This window comes from Mirounga leonina, unplaced genomic scaffold, assembly GCF_011800145.1.
Source record: "Mirounga leonina isolate KUSES-001 unplaced genomic scaffold, KU_Mleo_1.0 Mir_128, whole genome shotgun sequence".
Lineage (NCBI taxonomy): Eukaryota > Metazoa > Chordata > Mammalia > Carnivora > Phocidae > Mirounga > Mirounga leonina.
Window position 1 is genome coordinate 12,363,229 of NW_023270320.1, and position 17,235 is coordinate 12,380,463.

Here is a 17,235-nt window from a genome sequence, read left to right on the forward strand (position 1 = left end):
ATAAGAAGACAGTATGTGGAAGGGCAGGAGAAATGCATTCAGTTACTGTCAGAATAATAACTTTGCGTTTCTTGACTACTGTGCATTAAAATGCTCAGGCATAGCTTCAGATAAAGGTAGCTCTCTGTCAACCTAACACACAGTCCAAGGACCTTTTGACTCAATTTTTTTTTTTAATTCGATTGATAGATGTCACTTCACAAGTATTGATGTGACGATGCATTAAATTCCCATAGGACCTGGGTACTACTACACAGTAGTTCGTTCGCAAGTCAACGTGTCAAGAAAAATCTGAACAATTTGTCACCGAAGTGGCTTCCATGGTACATAGGAAAGATTTTTTTTTTTTAAGATTTTATTTATTTATTTGACGGAGAGACAGCGAGAGAGGGCACACAAGCAGGGGGAGTGGGAGAGGGAGAAGCAGGCTTCCCGCTGAGCAGGGAGCCCGATGTGGGGCTCGATCCCAGGACCCTGGGATCATGACCTGAGCCGAAGGCAGACGCCTAATGACTGAGCCACCCAGGCGCCCCAGGAAAGATTATTATCTAAAGGGCAAAAACACTAATAAAAGGGCGACCTTCAGCAACATTTTAGTAACACTATATATAACTTAATGTGATTTTTTAAAAATCATATCTTTGTACAAACTACCCATTATATCTCTCAAATATAGATTTGAGAGATTCTTCCCAACTCCATGCAAAAAAAAAAAAAGTCAGAGTTGTTAAAATGGCTTCCTGCTTGTTTAAATAAAAGTATTACTAAAACTAAATCTTAATAATCCACAGATTGGTCAGAGGACTTCAGCCCACCCCTGTCTGGGCTCCACCCTGGCACTTGCTGTCAAAAATACACACTTTTATTTTTTTTTTATTATGCTATGTTAATCACCATACACTACATCATTAGTTTTTGATGTAGTGTTCCCATTCATGGAACAATACACACTTTTAAATGCAGTGTTTGGCAGTGGTCAGCACTCAAGAAATGCTGCTTTGGGCCCTCCCTTCCCCATTCTCCCAAACGACTTTCTAGAGACCCAGACCCAGACTCACTTTTTCCATCCCAAATCCATTTTAGGCCTTCCTTTCACTTACCTGGTTGCTCCTTTCCTGTCACCTCTCTCCTCTGCCTCATCTTTAAAGGTTGATCTTCCTCATGCTTCCTTCTCTACTCGCTCTACCTCATCCTCTACCCACTGTTCCCTAAGCAAGTGTACCTACTCTCATGGAGAGAGAAATAATCATGTCCTTGTCCAAAACTCCCACCTTCATAAAGCCAGCCCCGACTGCTCTTGTGAGCTCCACCCTTCAGGTGTTCACCTGGCATTTCCACTGGGATATATCAAAAACACAAGGAACCGAATGCTCCTTTGCCTGCAATACTCCCCATGCCAGAAACCCAGGAGCCATCCTCCTCCTTCCCCTGCCCCCCCCAATCCCTCTACAAGCAATCCACCTTCATAGCCAGGACTAAAAGAGGCCTCTGAGGTAGTCTCAAATCCATTTGCTTCTCTGCAGCCTATGGTTCCCACTCTAGTGCAAGCCTACATCCTAATCTCATTTACAGGCCCACCTGAGCATCCTGCATGAACCATAGGTCCCTTCCAGTCCTCACTCTGCACAAGAGCCACTTGTGATATTTTAAAAATGGAAATCTTATAACTCCTGGGCTTACAAATCCTGCAGTGGTTTCCTAGGTTTTTAGGACAAAGTCCAGAATCCTTGAAAGTCTAGATATGGTCATATTTTTCTCCTTACCTCTCAGATCTCATCCTTCCCTCATTTGCACAGATTCTCCTCTCTGCTGTCCCTCATCCCTGCTTCAGGAACTGGACATGACCTTCCCCCTCCTCTTCCTTACCCCCTTCAGAAAAGCCCCATTCTCAAGGAGTCCTTCCTGTGTCTTTCAAACTAAAAGATTTTTCTGTTGTATGTTCACATAGTACCTTGTACTTTTCCCTTATAAAGCTTAGTGCAATTGTAAATATCTATCCTACAATTCTTTAACTGTTCTTTCTACCTTGTTAACTTGAAAAGAGCCAAGTCTCATTTCATCACCGTGATCCCAGAAATCAGTATAGAGACTAGCAAATAACAGATGCCAAATAAATATTTATTGAATATGTAAATTCATGAAGTACACTCACTGTTTCTCTTTTTCTATCAGTTACCTGCAGTGATTTAGTGAGCCCATGATTCTCATAATTTATTTAAACACCATCCTCAGAATGGTCTCTTACAGTTTCTCTCACAGGTCAGGAGTACCTAAATCTAAGAGGACAGAAGAGGATTTGGGGCCATACAAACTGACTGCAAAAGATATGGGGCAAGTTAATGATAAATCTCTAATCCATTTTAATGAACAGACATGTCCCCCAATTGACCTGCAGGTAAGACATGCCTCCAGCTACTCTCAAGTCACTGGGAACTCAAAAACTTTACAAAGCCAAATAGACCATGACAAAGAAGAGACTGAAGAAGAGCATAACAAATATATCATTATTCTTTATACTTCATAGTTTTTAAGTATCCTCTTTATCTTCTTAATATTTGATTAAAAAGATTGAGAGAATAACAATAACATGCATGATGTAGAGGCACAAAAGGCTAATATTTCACACAGCCTCAAAAGCATTCATTCTTGTCTCTCTATTCACCGGTTATGAATTGGCTCCTTTTCCTCCTGGGTTACCCAGAGGAAGCACAAACATACACCCAGTTAATCATAAAATCACCAACAATTCTTACATTCAGTAAGTAGGTGGATGATATTGGCACCTCAATCATTTTCATGGACTTCCCAATAGTATTTTAAAGAGAAATATTACTGAGTACATAATGACAGATATTTAGCAGGTTACTGGAAATAAAACTACTGAAAAGTTAATAAAAGTGATTAAAAATGGGGGAAAGATCACTCATCAATACATTTATACACCGGGCAAGTTTAACCTAACAATTTTGCTTTTACGGGCAGCTTTATCAGCCATTTTAATTTATCCTACTAAGAAGAAATGCTCATCATGAAACCCAGTTAAGTCAGCAGTGATAAAGCCTGAGAGTACTTCTCCACAGTCCCTATATCAAAATGATTTGTTAAACACGGAGCTCTAAAAAGCATCCTAACGTGCTAGTGAAAGACACAGTCAATGAGGCCTCACCCTCTGCATTTTCAATGATATTGAATGAAACCAGACATAGGGAGCGTTAAACTTTCAAGATTTATTGCAAAACTAACCTACAAATGTTAAGTTGAGCTCAAGGAAGAACATGTAGTTAATATCCATCCTATTTATCTACAATAAACATAGATGGCTGTTATGATCTGCCCCAGACATACCTATTGGGCTCTCCCACTGCAATGAAGCAGAAGACAAATTTGTCCACTTTTCAGATAGCCAAGCTATTAAAGATAAAATGACCATCACAAACAGGAACCCTGCCTATTTCAACCAATTTGGCCAAAAGTGAGGTTCAGCTATGCACAGGTCTCTTTCACAGCAAAGTAAAGACTAGAACATCTCATGCTTTGTCCACACACTGGTCAGAAATAAACTATTGCATCTGAGCCATTATATATATTTGGGGTACCATTTATTACAGCAGTCAGCCTACCCTAACAAATACATCTACTACGAGGAAGGCAATATTCTAGAGGGGCAAAATACCTTAAATAAGACACAGTTCTTATTATAAGTCAATATTAAGAACAGCATTTATTGCTTTTCCTTGCTAAAAAGTAATACACATTAATTACAAAAACTTTAGAAACACAAATAAACAAAATGAAGAAAATTCTAAACATCAATAATTCCAATGCCCAACAGCTATGTAGCCTTCTGTTATGTAACTTCCCAGGCTTTCACGTCTCTTTAGATAGACACACAGGATAAAGAGACAAGACAGATGAAGTAAACAGATGATAGATAAAAGTAATCATACACATATTGTACAATAATATACTTTTTTCACTTGACAATATACTGTGACCATATCCCTAAGTCATCATACTTTATTTAACCATTCTCCCACTGAAGGACCTGGTTGAGAATGAGAGATAGCAAAGGTAGCAAAAGGTAGGCAGAGCAGCAGACCATCCTGGGAAAGGGGAACAATATATGCGCCTGCACAGAGACCTAAAGCCACTTGGCGCATGGGGAGCAAGGCCATCAATGTGGCATGGGGTTCTAGGCACGAGGAGGAGCTGGATAAGAACACCTGGACAAAAGCTGGAAGGCCTTATATGCCATTCTCAGGAGGCTGGATTTTATCCTGGTGGCAATTAAAGAGCCTTATGCAAGGATATAGTATGATCTTTTCTGTATCAGAAAGATCACTCCAGCAACAGCACAGAAAACGAATTTAAGAAGGGGAGAATCCATGAGCAAAGAGGTTGTTACAGTAAGAATGGGAGTCACTGCAGAAACAATGAAGTTGGGGGTAGAAGGGAGAGAGAAGATCTGTTAAAGGAGGCAGAATCCCCCAAACTGATAGGGAGCAGAAAGAGAGGCTTCCGGTTTGAAGTAACTAAGAAAACAAGGATACTATCAGATGGTGAGGGGTTACATGAATTCAGATCAGCACCTGCTACTCTGGCACAAAAGAAGCTGTCAATCCAGAAAGTCACTGGTAGTAATAGTAGGGATTATAATGGTTGTGGTAGTAACTTCAATATTAGAACATAGATTTACACATGGACTGGCAGGGGAGAGGATGAGACACCATTTAATATGTTCACTATTAACATATTAGGACATTTGGGTGGATTATCTGGTAAGTAGTTGGATATATGGATGTGGAGCCAAAAAAATTGGGTTTAGGCTAGAGATACAGATTTAGGTGTCACAATAAATTGTGACTGGGTCCCGCTGGAGTAGATGAATTCACCAGGGGTTCAGGGAGACCAAACTGAACGGAAAAAAAAAATAGACCTGGATGTAGCCAGACTCAGTCCTGCCCTGCCTGGCCCTGTGGCAACTGCCAAAGCCTCTTCCTGCAGTAATTTAAAAAGTCAGATCAAATTATTCCCCGTTTGACAACTTGTTTCTGCATTGCTTGTTCTACTCATAAAAGGACTAAGATTATTTTCTTGCCAAAACCACGAGAATCATTAGTTGAGAAAGTCTCTTCCCCCCAACCCTGCATCAAGATGGAAATGCTCTCCTCACCATCACCAGAAGGTCTGCCATCCAGCTTAAAACAAGCTTTCCCATCTCTTCATGCTGGCCTCATCCATCCCCACAACAGTGCTCATTATTAGAACCTAAAACAGTGCCAGATTTACATTTTAAAATAAATTAAAATTCACAATAAAACACACTTTGAATCATTCCTTTTCATTTTACTGAAACAAATGCCTAAACCTTCTTGCTCTAAAAATTTACAGCTGTGGATTAATCTGTTAATCATACTTCATAATTTCAAAGACAAGCCTGAAGAGGCAATGATATTTGCTTCTGGAAAAAAACCATGCTCATGAATACAACTAACAGCTACTCTTTTAGACAATGTAACACGATGACCCAAAACGACAGTGGAGGCAGAAAGTTATGGGAGATGAGAAGGAGACACTCTTTCCTGAGGGCTCCCCCTCTCATTAAGCTCTCCTACTGCCCTTTCAGAATGTCTAAAAGTTTCACAATTGTTTTTCCATAATTAGCCTCCTTAGAACAATGCAAAAATGAGAGAGGAAGAGAAAAGCTCCAGGAGCAGTAGCGGAAGTGGTCTGTATGTTGGGTCATTTCTCAATGAGGACCAGATGCACTTTGAATGAACCATAAAAAGCATCTTACTTCTTCCCTCTCTTTCTGCATATTAGGGAATGGAGAGCCAGAGGGAAAGTTACTTACCCAAAGCACCCAGGTATGAAACTACAAAGCTGAAGTGGAAAGCAGTTCTCCTGACTCTGGGCACTTTGCACTTGCGAATAAGGTGAGGACCAACCCCCTGCCCCCAAGTGTCTGCCCACAAGGATACTGGGGTCAGTGAGTGAGGCAAGACAATATACAGAAAATTTTTTAAAACCGCATTTAAAAAAAAGAACAAGATAGTGTAAAGGAAATCTGTAATGGCACCATGTATCAAGCATGCAGTTAAAAGGTGCTCTGTGTTCAAAGACTCTGACAGGATCATTGGGACTGTCATAGAAGCAGTAGGATCTGAGCCGTCCCTTGAAGGAGACATAATTTCCACAGGCAGAAATGAGGGAGGATGCAGATCCAGGCAGAAGAAATGGCCTACGTAAAAACAAGAGTAGGAAAGTGCATGGCTAGTTCATAGCACAGTTAGACTGGATAAAAACATTCATACGGTAAAACTGAGAAAGAGTAGGCTTGGTTTGGAGTAAGGAAGAGAGTGAATATCAGGATCTGTAGTTAACTATATATATCCACTGGAAGTTTCTGAGCAAAGAAAGTTCTAGTAAGAGTAGCATTTTAGAAGGACTCATGCTCCTTGTTTAATAGAAGGCAATTTTGAGCAGTGGACAGAATAGAGCGAGGAAATTAGGGGGGGGGATAGAAATTTAATGAAAAATAAAATCAATTAAAAGATTTTGATACTACTCCAAATATGATGAAGTGCCTTTCTAGACCATGCTGATAGCATTATGAAGACAAATATAATATTCTTATGGTGACCAAAGGCCAGTCTACTCTTTAAATCTTTTATTGGTTTTTATTAAGCTATTACCTGTGGTAATTTTGTTAATTTGGTGGCTTCGGATTCAGGAGCCTAAATGCTGGGTAAATTAAGAGTTGAACAGATGAAGGCCTCTGTTTTCTGAGCACTTTTGTTTCTTATTAATGACAGTGTAATTAGAGGCACTAACTTTGAACAGAAAATAATATAAAAACAGTTCACTACCACTTCACCCCCATTAGGTTGGCTGATACCAAACCGATAGAAAAATCACACACCTTAGAGAACACAGAGAAACTGGAACCTTTGTGTCTTGCTGATGGGAATGGAAAATGGCACGACTGCTGTGGAAACCAGCATGGTGGTTCCTCAAAAAATTAAACCTAGAATGACCGTACGGTGCAGCAAGTGAACTTCTGGTATTCACCCAAAAGAAATGAAAACATGGTCATGAACACTTATTTGTATGCTTGTGGTTCATAGAAGCTTTATTCCTAGTAACCAAAAGGTAGAAGCAACCGGAAGGTCTACTGACAGATGAACAGATAAACAAAATGTGGCACATCCATGCAATGGAATAGTATTCAGCCTTAAAAAGGAAGGAAATTCTGACACACGTTAAAACACAGATAAACTTTAAAGACATTAATGCCAAGTAAAATAAGCCAGTCACAAAGTCAAAAACGGTATGATTCAATTATACTAGGTACCTAAAATAGACAAATTCATGGAGATAAAATTTAAAATGCTGGCTTCCAGGGCCTGGGAGGAGGAGGGAATAGGGAGTTATTTAAAGGGTACAGAGTTTCAGTTTGGGAAGGTGAAGTTAGGGAGATGGATGGGATGGCTGCCCAACAATGTGAATACTTAATGCCACTGAATTGCACGCTTTTTAAAAAAATGGTTAAAATCGTAAATTTTATGTTTCCATAATTTGGGGGGGGGGGGAACTTCACCAGAATTAGACTAGAGTCCAAAAGGCTAGAATTTTTAATAAATTCTTGCTCCAACAAAGAAAAGTTGCTAGTGATCCTGAGAACAAGATGCAAGCAATCTTGGTAGACAGGAATGAAGACAAGGGAGGAACAGCATCTCAGGGCTGTCCGGGTTTGCAAAGAGGTAAAGAGCCTGAGAAATTTCGAAGCTGTGGCCCTTTTGTGCTGATGACAGGACCAGGAGCACCCCCACTCTGAGCAGAACATCTCCATCCTGGCAATCACCAAAGAGCCCTCACTGCCAGGACCACCTCCCAAGGGCAAAGTCTAACGACAAATTCTATTTGAGGCAAACACAGCCATCCTCCTCCTCCTCATAGACAGCTGCCATGTCTGTACAGAGGTGCAGCCAGGATGCTCCCTGAAGTGGAGGAAAATGCTACCACTGCATCTGCTGCTTCCCTGGTAACACATCATGACCCATGGTGTCTCCAGGGCCGGTGGAGACGGTGACGGAAGAGGAGCTCATTATTCTTTGGAGCCCAAATGGACAGGTGCCATCCCACCTGCAGCCTAACCAGGAGCTGGCGGGATGCGAAACGTAGCTCATCCAAAATCTCTTTTTTATTACTTATTAGGGATACAAGCAGTTCCTTTCCATCTTCAGTTACAAGAACGGAACTTATATGGCTGAGGTGGCTAAACACCTGTGGGGGGAGATCAAGGGCAAACATACAATTTCTGAGTACTGAGACTTAGTAACCAAAAGGAGTTGGAGTGATGTGGGAGTGGGTCTGCTCAAAAGAGTAATAGGGATTCAATGACTATTCAAAATCCCTTCTGTGCTTGTCAGTCTTTACAACAAGGGCATATTTTTTCTCCCAGCTGGAGCTATAGACCACACAGAACAAATATCATCCAGAAATAATTGAGGAGAAACCAATTTTGAGAAATTAAACCACCTTTCTCTGAAGCCCAAAAGTGGATCCAGAGGTGGGCTCGGGGTGGTGAGTGGAGGAAACAGTGTCCTGGCAGGATAAGGCTCAAAATGCTACTTCCTACAAATACTCATCTCACCAAATAAGAGACCTGAAGACAAAGAACCAGAAAGGGTTCGGTTTGTTTTTTTTCTCTTCTTCTTTCAACATTTGGCCTTGAACAATGATTGCTACTATCCAACAAGCTGGGGTGCTTCTGTCATTTATTCTTTTAATTATTTAACAAGTATTTAATCTACACATAACAACCAAATAATATGTGCTTATCAAAGAGAGGGAAAAGATACAAACTCAATGAAGGGTAGTTAGAACAACAGGGCTTTAGTTAGCCCCTCAATTTTTTTAGCTTCCTTCACCTCAATGGCAATTCCCAGACTGGATGGCAGTATTATTGCTGGAGCTGTCCAAATTTAGCAAAGCAGACAATGCCTCATCTCTCTTATCACGCCCCCTCCGTGCTCTGAGCTCCCAGATGTGCCCACTACCAAGACCCTAGTGCCCACGTCAGGAATATCCCCTTGCAGGTTCAGTTTGGCTCACATATTTTGGCACAGCAGAGCAAAGAGAAAAGAAACAATTCCCTCCTCCAGGTTATCTTGGCCCAGCATTACATCCTAAATCTGGCTACCAGCTCCAGAATCATGCACCACTCCGAGCTGTTTTCTTCCAGTCCCCAGCATTCCGGGGCAGATATCCAAAGCCACAGCCTTGAGCTTTGGGAGAAAAACTTCTGAAATTGAAATACAATGCAGATTACTGTCCGTGTCTTCATGAGATGATAGAAAAAGAGTCTATCGGACACAGAAAGACCACCTACATTCACGGTATTGTGATCTAAGATCTCAGTCTGACATATTTGGACCCAGGCAGTCGAATTCCAAGGTGTCAAGAGAAGGCTAATCATTGTAACAATGAACAGCAATCCTATGCTTCAGTCTCTCACAGACTAGGATCCACCCATGAGCCTCATTGTTTACTTAAAGCCTTCCCTTGCAGTGTCCTCACACAAGAAACAGAGATCAAGGGAATACACATATGGAGCCTCAGGTAGGAACTGGCAGGATTGTCTACCATGTACCATCCAAGCTGTGGGTAAACTAAATTTCTTTTTTATTTTTTTTATTTTTTTTTGGTTAAGAAAAACAAGATAAAAATCTTACTAGGTCCTAATGGCGTGAACCAAGGTTAGGACATAGTTTGCAAGGACACTATTTTCCATAGGGAAAAACATCCTGGTTCTCTTAAAGACTAAAAAAAATAATGTAAATTACCACATATGTATCTCTCTCGAGGATTTCTTGATGGCAAGTCTAAAGTGGGGGGAATTTTTTCCTAATATTTGGATCTATGCCAAACAGAGATGAGTCAACCCATTTTAAGCTTTCAACTTCACCAAAATTTCTTTTGTTTTATCTACTTCAACTTGTATGGATCATTTGGGTACAAACCTTCAAACAGGCTTGCATCAAGCATACCACAGCACAAAGCAATATGAAAACATAACCTCTCAACTAGTACTTACCTCAAGTCAGTAAGCCGTAAGTCTGTATTGTGTAAACTTTCAAATAATTCAACTTTGGATTTAAAAGTATGGCAGAATGTGTCACTCATCAGTTGTTATGTGTTACAAAGTGACCCATATTTGGGGGAGTAGCTAGGTCATATTATCTTTCATAATGTTACTTGAATATTAACTTAAATTTTATGATAACATAAGAGCACAGAGTAACATGAGCATGCACAAAGTTAGAAAATTTCTGTTACTTAAAAAGTCATTTCTGTTATTTAAAAATAAGAACATTAAAAATTAGTTCTCACTTTCTCATGAAAACTTTTACTAAAGCATGTTATGCTATTGTTTTTGGCAACAAACTGCATCAGTCATAGGAACCCTAATTTTTTTACTTTTAGTTTTCGTTACATACCTGTTCATTTACTTTTAACAAATATAACGGTCAATGAATCCCTACTGCTGTTTTTCATCATATGCTTTTTGTTTTCATTGTTATTTATTTATATAAGGCTAATCAAAATACTCATTCAGTAAGACCTACCTATAAAGAGAAGATTTTCGTATCATTTAAGCATGTCAAAAACAACCAAACCAAAAACCTAAGTATTACTAAGAACTAAGGGCAGGTGAGAGTTTAAAGGTCTTTGGACATCTGGCCAATTCATAAATGGTCACTGAAATTTAAAAATAGGTTTTTAAAAAATGTTATGTTTATAAGTAAGAAAAAAATAAGAAGAAAACGGGCTTTGAAGGAAAGAAGATTCCCTGAACAATGAATAGATTACATTTGACAAGGGCAATCACCTGCCCAATCACGTCTTTTGCTCTCATTTGCTATAAATATACAAGCCAGCAGGACAGCTCATTGTTTTGCCCCCTCGGTGCTGTTTAAGCTTCCCGGTCTTACCTAATACATTAAGACATATGGTAAAACTTTCCCTAGATTCCAAGGACTTATGGATCTCCCACAAATGATGAGAACCATCCCCTAGTGCTTATAAAACATTCCACTTCAGATATTTAAATTCTCCTTTTAAAACATTTTTATTTTAAGGAGTTGTTTTTCCAAATGACCGATCTTGGTCTCCCTTTTTTATTATAATAGAAATAAGTACATATACAGTTTCTCTCCTCAACAGAAAGAAGGGTTTTGAGTACAGATTTTTAACAGTAAGATTTATACAGTTTAAAGAGAGCAGTCACAAACACCTGGGAGATTAAATTTACATGGGTATTTACAAAATACAAGCAGTCAAGCTGTATCTGTTCCTATTGCTACTTAATATAGCTTTTATTAAGAATTATTTTCTTCAGTGCTGGCTGAAAAATCCCTGCAGCATTTGTCATCTTCATAACACCACAAGGTCAGCTCACTTTATTAAATAGTTATTGAGGATATTAAAAAAGGTAAATGTCATTTATCATAAATATTTGATAAACATGCTTATGTTATCAATCCATTTCTGTATTACGGGATATACCGAACGTTTACCTTGGCTTGAAAGACGACGATGTACAAATCTTGCATGGCCCAATTATAGAGGTTATTCAACATAAGTATTTTTACTCGTTTTTGGAGATCATTTTCTGCCTAGTATAACTGCAATGCTTTGAAAACTAAAGTTGTAGTGCATCAAACAATGATTTGTTGGAATAACAGAAATTTAACTGAACAGCAAATTATTTTGCATTCCGATTAATATAAAACCTAAAAATATTTCTTAGCTTGTTCAGTGAGCAAGAGAAAAAGCAAAGACTGGGAAGCATTTAAATAACTACAGGAAGTGTATGTAATTTATACAAACTTCAAATATAAAGCAAACAAGCTATGAAATTAGTGTATTTGAGAAGAAAACACAGAAGCAGTTTGTTTCAAAAGATCATTTTTCAGGGAAGAACTTCTGATACAGACACTGCTCAGGAGTTTATCTTAGATGAGATAAGAAAAAGAGAAAAAATTCAGGGAAGACTTCTATTAGCTCAACCCTAAAGCTAATCTGTTGCATGTGTAGTTTCTACACCAGTAAGTAACTTGTAGGAAACAACACTGCAGCTGAGCACATGAGAGCTGGAAACTGTTCCCCGGGGTATGATATCGCAAAATGACTTTGCTATATTCCCTCTCCAGCCTGGCGTCATGGCTCAGGCAGGAACACAACCGTCACGCCCCCAGGGCAGCTTCATGTCATTAGATAAGAACCCTCTGCTCCATCACTCTCCCTGAAATCCTCTTACCAGAAGCACACAGGACCAGCTCAACCAGGACAAATCAGTCCCTATTCTCTCTGTAGATTTTTTTTCCCCAATTTGTGCTCCTTTGCCTGGTAAGTTGGAATGACATCGTTAACAGAAACCACACAATGGGGAGAATTCACAAGTTTTCACACACTCACGTACACACTTTTAAACCTAATATTCTGATATGGATTTACTGAGTTTATATTATATAAAATAAAATAGCTCCTACTCTTAACTTTTATCCCACAATAGTACAATAACTACTATGTTGATAAAAACGCAAGACAAACTTTCAGCATGGTTTCCGTCAGTCCTTAGCTAAACCTATTTTAGTTAAGGTTTCACTCAACATCCTACCTTGAAGTACCTAACACTAAAATCACCAAATATACACAATAATTACACAAACCTGGAGCAGTAACTTCATGATTTCTTAATCTACTCAATTATACGCAGGGAGATTTCCAGTTCATTAAAAAAACAAAAAACAAAAAAAACCCCGCTTTGCTTAGCATGCCACAGTTTTCTATGTATTTCCTTTGGCAAACAAAAGGGCAAAACTACCTTCCTGAAGGTTTTCCCCTTAGAGGCACAAACACAGAATCGTATTCCTCCAGACAACATGAATATTCCATTTCCAAATATCCTCTGGATGCCTACAAGAACTTTATCCCTGAAGTCTGACGTTTATTTCTAGTCAAAACACAGAATACCACTGCTAATCCAGTAGTACACCCCCTATCCTAGGAATCGTTGCCAACTACGTTCCCTTTTATATCAATTCCCACCATGTATAGTACACGATTCACAACTCATGATTTGGGGTAAATGCAAAACCCTTTCTGAATTACATATAATAAAGCCTGGGGAAAATTGGACAATGGTATGGCTTCGAAGCAAAGCTTTTGTTTCAGACTCTAGAACAGAGTAACACATGCTGCAGTACAATGGTGTTGAGCTTTTGTGTTCCCTAATAAGACAGCTCCCAGCAGAGCATTTCCCATGTTTTACAGTGACATCTATCAGCCAGACCCGGGGAATCCCAACGTCACTCAGCCTTCTTCAGCACCACTGTCTGAGAACAGCTTCTGTCCACAAAGTGGTGCAATCTGAACAGGCCTGGCACACAAAGTGCATTGTTAAAATAGGGAAATGGTGGATAAGCAATGCTCTTTCTTGTCATTAAAACCAAATCGTTAGGTATCAGTTGGCATCACAAATGCCAACCAGAAATTCAAATAATTGGCTATCATCAGATACAAATTTAAAAGCACCGACACACTTTGCATCCCAGGCAGACGGAGCATGGCATGGTGCTGAGTTTTGTAAAAATTCAATTGACCCAACCATCTATTAGACAGATACATAAAGACACAGGGAAAAGCTACAGTGCATGTTAGAATTTGTGAGGTGTAATCATGTTAATTTATGGTTTAGAAGATACCCTGCTATGTTTTAGTGATTGTATGGTAATCAGGAAACTATTTAGCCATTTCAAACCTAGAAATTATTTTATGAATGGCATAAATGCAATGCTACCTCAGAAATGCAATCAGCTAATTTCTCAGACCTGATCATATTAAGGAGACCAGAGGAGAATACTTTCCGGGGGTAAAATGGGAAAAGGTCTGGGAAATCGATGGCCCAACTTAGCTTCCCAAATCCTTCTTCAGGGCCTACACGTGAAGCTCCATAACTACGTTCATCTGTTCTGATTCACTGAAGCGCCAAAACATACTCCAAACCAAAATACTGTGAAAACAAAAATTCTCGAGATGACTTCACCAAAAATAAATGCCCCAACTTCATACTTCTCACATGCACCCATTCACGAGGTACAGAGGGCACCTATCTGTTGGACACGGAGTTGGCCAAAAACTCGTCACATTTCTAGACGAATCTCAGCGCAGTGTCCTTTCCCAGCGAGAGCTCCCACAGACCCAGACCCCTGACCCTCTCCACACTCGGGACTCCAAGTGAAGGAAAGGCATGAAAAAATCCTGTCGGGCTCACCCTTCCTCCTTCCAAGGAAAAGCCCCCCCCCCCCACCCTCCACCCCCCCACGCACACGGCGGCCCACACATAGTCAGCACCTCCTAACCAAAACCAAGTTCAACGATGCACTCAGAAGAAATCAGCCGGCCCCTTTCCATTCTACTTGGTGAAAGAAGCCCCAAGGGATTAAAAAGTTTCAGGCCGCCCCAACCGAGGACCAAACTTGGGCTCTCACCAATGGCAAAGCCCAGGAAACAGGTAACTGGAGAAGGCGCTGCCCGTGGAAACCAATCCGCGAAACCTTCTCTGAGAATCGCTTAGAGTCCACAACCCCGAAACTCAACTCCTCAGCCCGCGTCTGCTCTGCAGCCGTCGGGCCCCGGCTGCCCGCCGCGCCGGGCCCGCCACCTCCCCGCCCGGCAGGAGCGCGCCCCGAGGGGCGAGGAACTTACCGCACCGCTTGCACAGCACCCGGCTGACCTCCTTCTTGAGGTTCCGGCCCGTCTCGAGAGGGGGGAAAGAGGCTCGGAAGGCGGCCGGCGCACGGCCGCTGCTGTTGGCGTCGGGCTCCATGAAGAAGATGTACCTGCTGTCCTCCTTGAGCCTCCCGCAGGAGGGGAAAGCGGGGTGGCCCCAGGCCCCCAGGCGCACGGTGAGCAGCGAGTCCTTCTTCAAGCCCCCGGCTTTCACCGCCCACACCTGGTGCACCTTCACCAGATAGGGCGCCTCGTCTCCCGGCTCGCCCGCGCTGGGCGCCGGGGCGCTGGGCCAGGAGGGCACGGTCCCGTTGGCGGCGGGCAGCCGGTCCGGGGCGGGCCGCCCCCGCGCTCCCGGGCGGGCGGCGGGCGGCTCGCGCTCGCCTCCCCACGCCCCTGCCTCGCCGGCCGCCGCCTTCCTGTCGAGTGCCCCCTGCTGCCGCCGCGGCGGGTGCACCTTTCCCTCGATCACCACCGCGGCGCGCTGAGCCAGCTCCTGCACCGAGCCCACGCTGGGCGGAGACGAGTAGCACACCGAGGCCCCCGCGGGAGCCGCCTCGTCGCCGGCGGCCGCCCCCGGCGCCAGGGCCGCGGTCCACAGCAGCAGCAGCAGCGGCAGCGGCGGCGGCGGCGGCGGCGGCGAGCGGGCGGCGGGGCCGGGGCGCGGGGCCCGGGGGCCCGCACTCCCGGAGCGGCGCGGCGAGCGTCGCCATCTCATGGTGTGAGGTGCGTGCGGGCTCCTGGCTGTCGGTTCGGACTCTGCCTCGCTCTCTCGCGCTGCCTCCCTTTTCCTCTCCTCCTCCCCCCTACCCTCCTCCTTTTATTTATTTATTGGGGGGGCGGTGTAGGAGAGTTGTTTATGGGAGGAGGAGGAAGAGGAGGAGGAGGGAGGGAAGAGGTGGGTGGAACCACGGAAAGGCGAAGAGGTATAAGGGGGAAAAAAATTAAAGCAAAATAGAAAAGAAAAAAAAAAGCCACTGCCACCGCCTCGGTTGCTGGGAGTGACAGGTCCTCCCGGCGCCGCCGCCGCCGCCGCCGCGCCCGAGCCCTGCTGTCGGGGCTGCTGTCACAGGAGGAGGACGTGGAGGTGGAGGAGCTGCTCAGCGGGTAACAGTCCTTTGTGTGAAGTGATGCTGCGGCGGCGGCTGAGGCTGCGAGCGAGCGGCTGGGCGAGAGCGCGAGGGAGAGAGCCCTGGAGGCGGAGTTGCGTGCCTGGAAATCGCTGGGTAGCCGCGGCGGCGGCAGCGCCCTGCGCCTCGCCAGTCTGTTTACCTGTGGTGCGAACTCGCCCCGCACTTCCCTTCCCCATGCTGATTCCGGAGCCCGGCCCGCGAGTTTGTCCTCCTCGGTCTTGCCTTCCCTGCGCGCCTCCTCCCAGTCGGTCGCCGCGATTGCTGCAATGGGAGGCCGGGCGGCAAACAGGCTGCAGTCCGAGTGGGCTGCGGAGATTTACTGGGGAGTGAGAGGTGACGCTTCAGTAATCGGGGACCTGTTAGCCGGCGCAGGACGCCCGACCGCGGGGGGAGGCAGGCGGAGGAGGGAGGGGGGACACGGGAGATGTGGGTCCTCATTTCAGAAAAGTTTTGGGTGAACTGGGTACTTGAGAGTCAAAAGGGCGCAACATGTCCACAGGAGACAAGCAGCAATTAAAGCAACTTTAGATCACGCTCGTTCTCCTGCAAACGTGCACACACACACACACACACACACAGGGAGCACTTCAGGTGTGACGCCTCTTTTCCCTCCATCCTTGTGTGGCACTCCAGTCTTGCTTACCCTTGCCTTTTCGTCCCCTGAAATCCCTGGTTCCCCATGACTTTAAGACATGTGCGGTACTGCTGATAGGAGCAAGGTTTGAATAAAATAGTTGCTCATTAAGGCCATTTTGTATAAAGTTTATGGCACTTCGTCAACTAGTCAGCTTTGTTGAATGATTAAAATGAAATGAAAGATGCTTCTATGACTGCTGGAACAGAAATCTCAAACCTGAGGAGCTGTAGGTTAAATATTCCATCGGAATACCACCCCCTCAACTTTACCCTACTCCCCTCCCCCACCCAGTCCCGCCAAATTTCAGGAGCTATTTTTAAAACAAGAATCCATCCCCCAGGGATGTTCTTTTCAAATAAGTACCACTCCACAGAAAGAACACATTTCCAGCATTGAAAAGAAAATACTTCCTCTTAGGCTTTTTTATGGTGAAAAATGTATTCAATGACCTCATAAAACTGAGTTGAAGTTGTTATCCAATGGCCAATAAATCCATATGATCCGAATCTAAGATTTTAAAAGCACTCTTCATAATATCTTTTACTTTAGGATTCTGCAAGTCGCTTCTAGCAGCTTATTAAAAGTGTGTCACTTAAGTTTTAGATTTTTTTTGTATAAAAATAAGGATTATAAGCCACAAAGATTTTTTTTTTTCCTTGCCATAAT

The 17,235-nt window shown here is 43.0% G+C and overlaps 1 protein-coding gene across 1 annotated transcript in view; it reads right to left on the reverse strand.

The window, feature by feature from the left end:
• Positions 1 to 15,517, reverse strand: part of NRG1 (neuregulin 1) — a 1,093,773-nt gene extending 1,078,256 nt beyond the window's left edge. Inside the window, exon 1 of the mRNA XM_035004068.1 lies at positions 14,776 to 15,517. Coding sequence (XP_034859959.1) covers positions 14,776 to 15,517 — 742 coding nt within the window. The remainder of the gene's footprint in view (positions 1 to 14,775) is intronic.
• Positions 15,518 to 17,235: the final 1,718 nt, after the last annotated feature.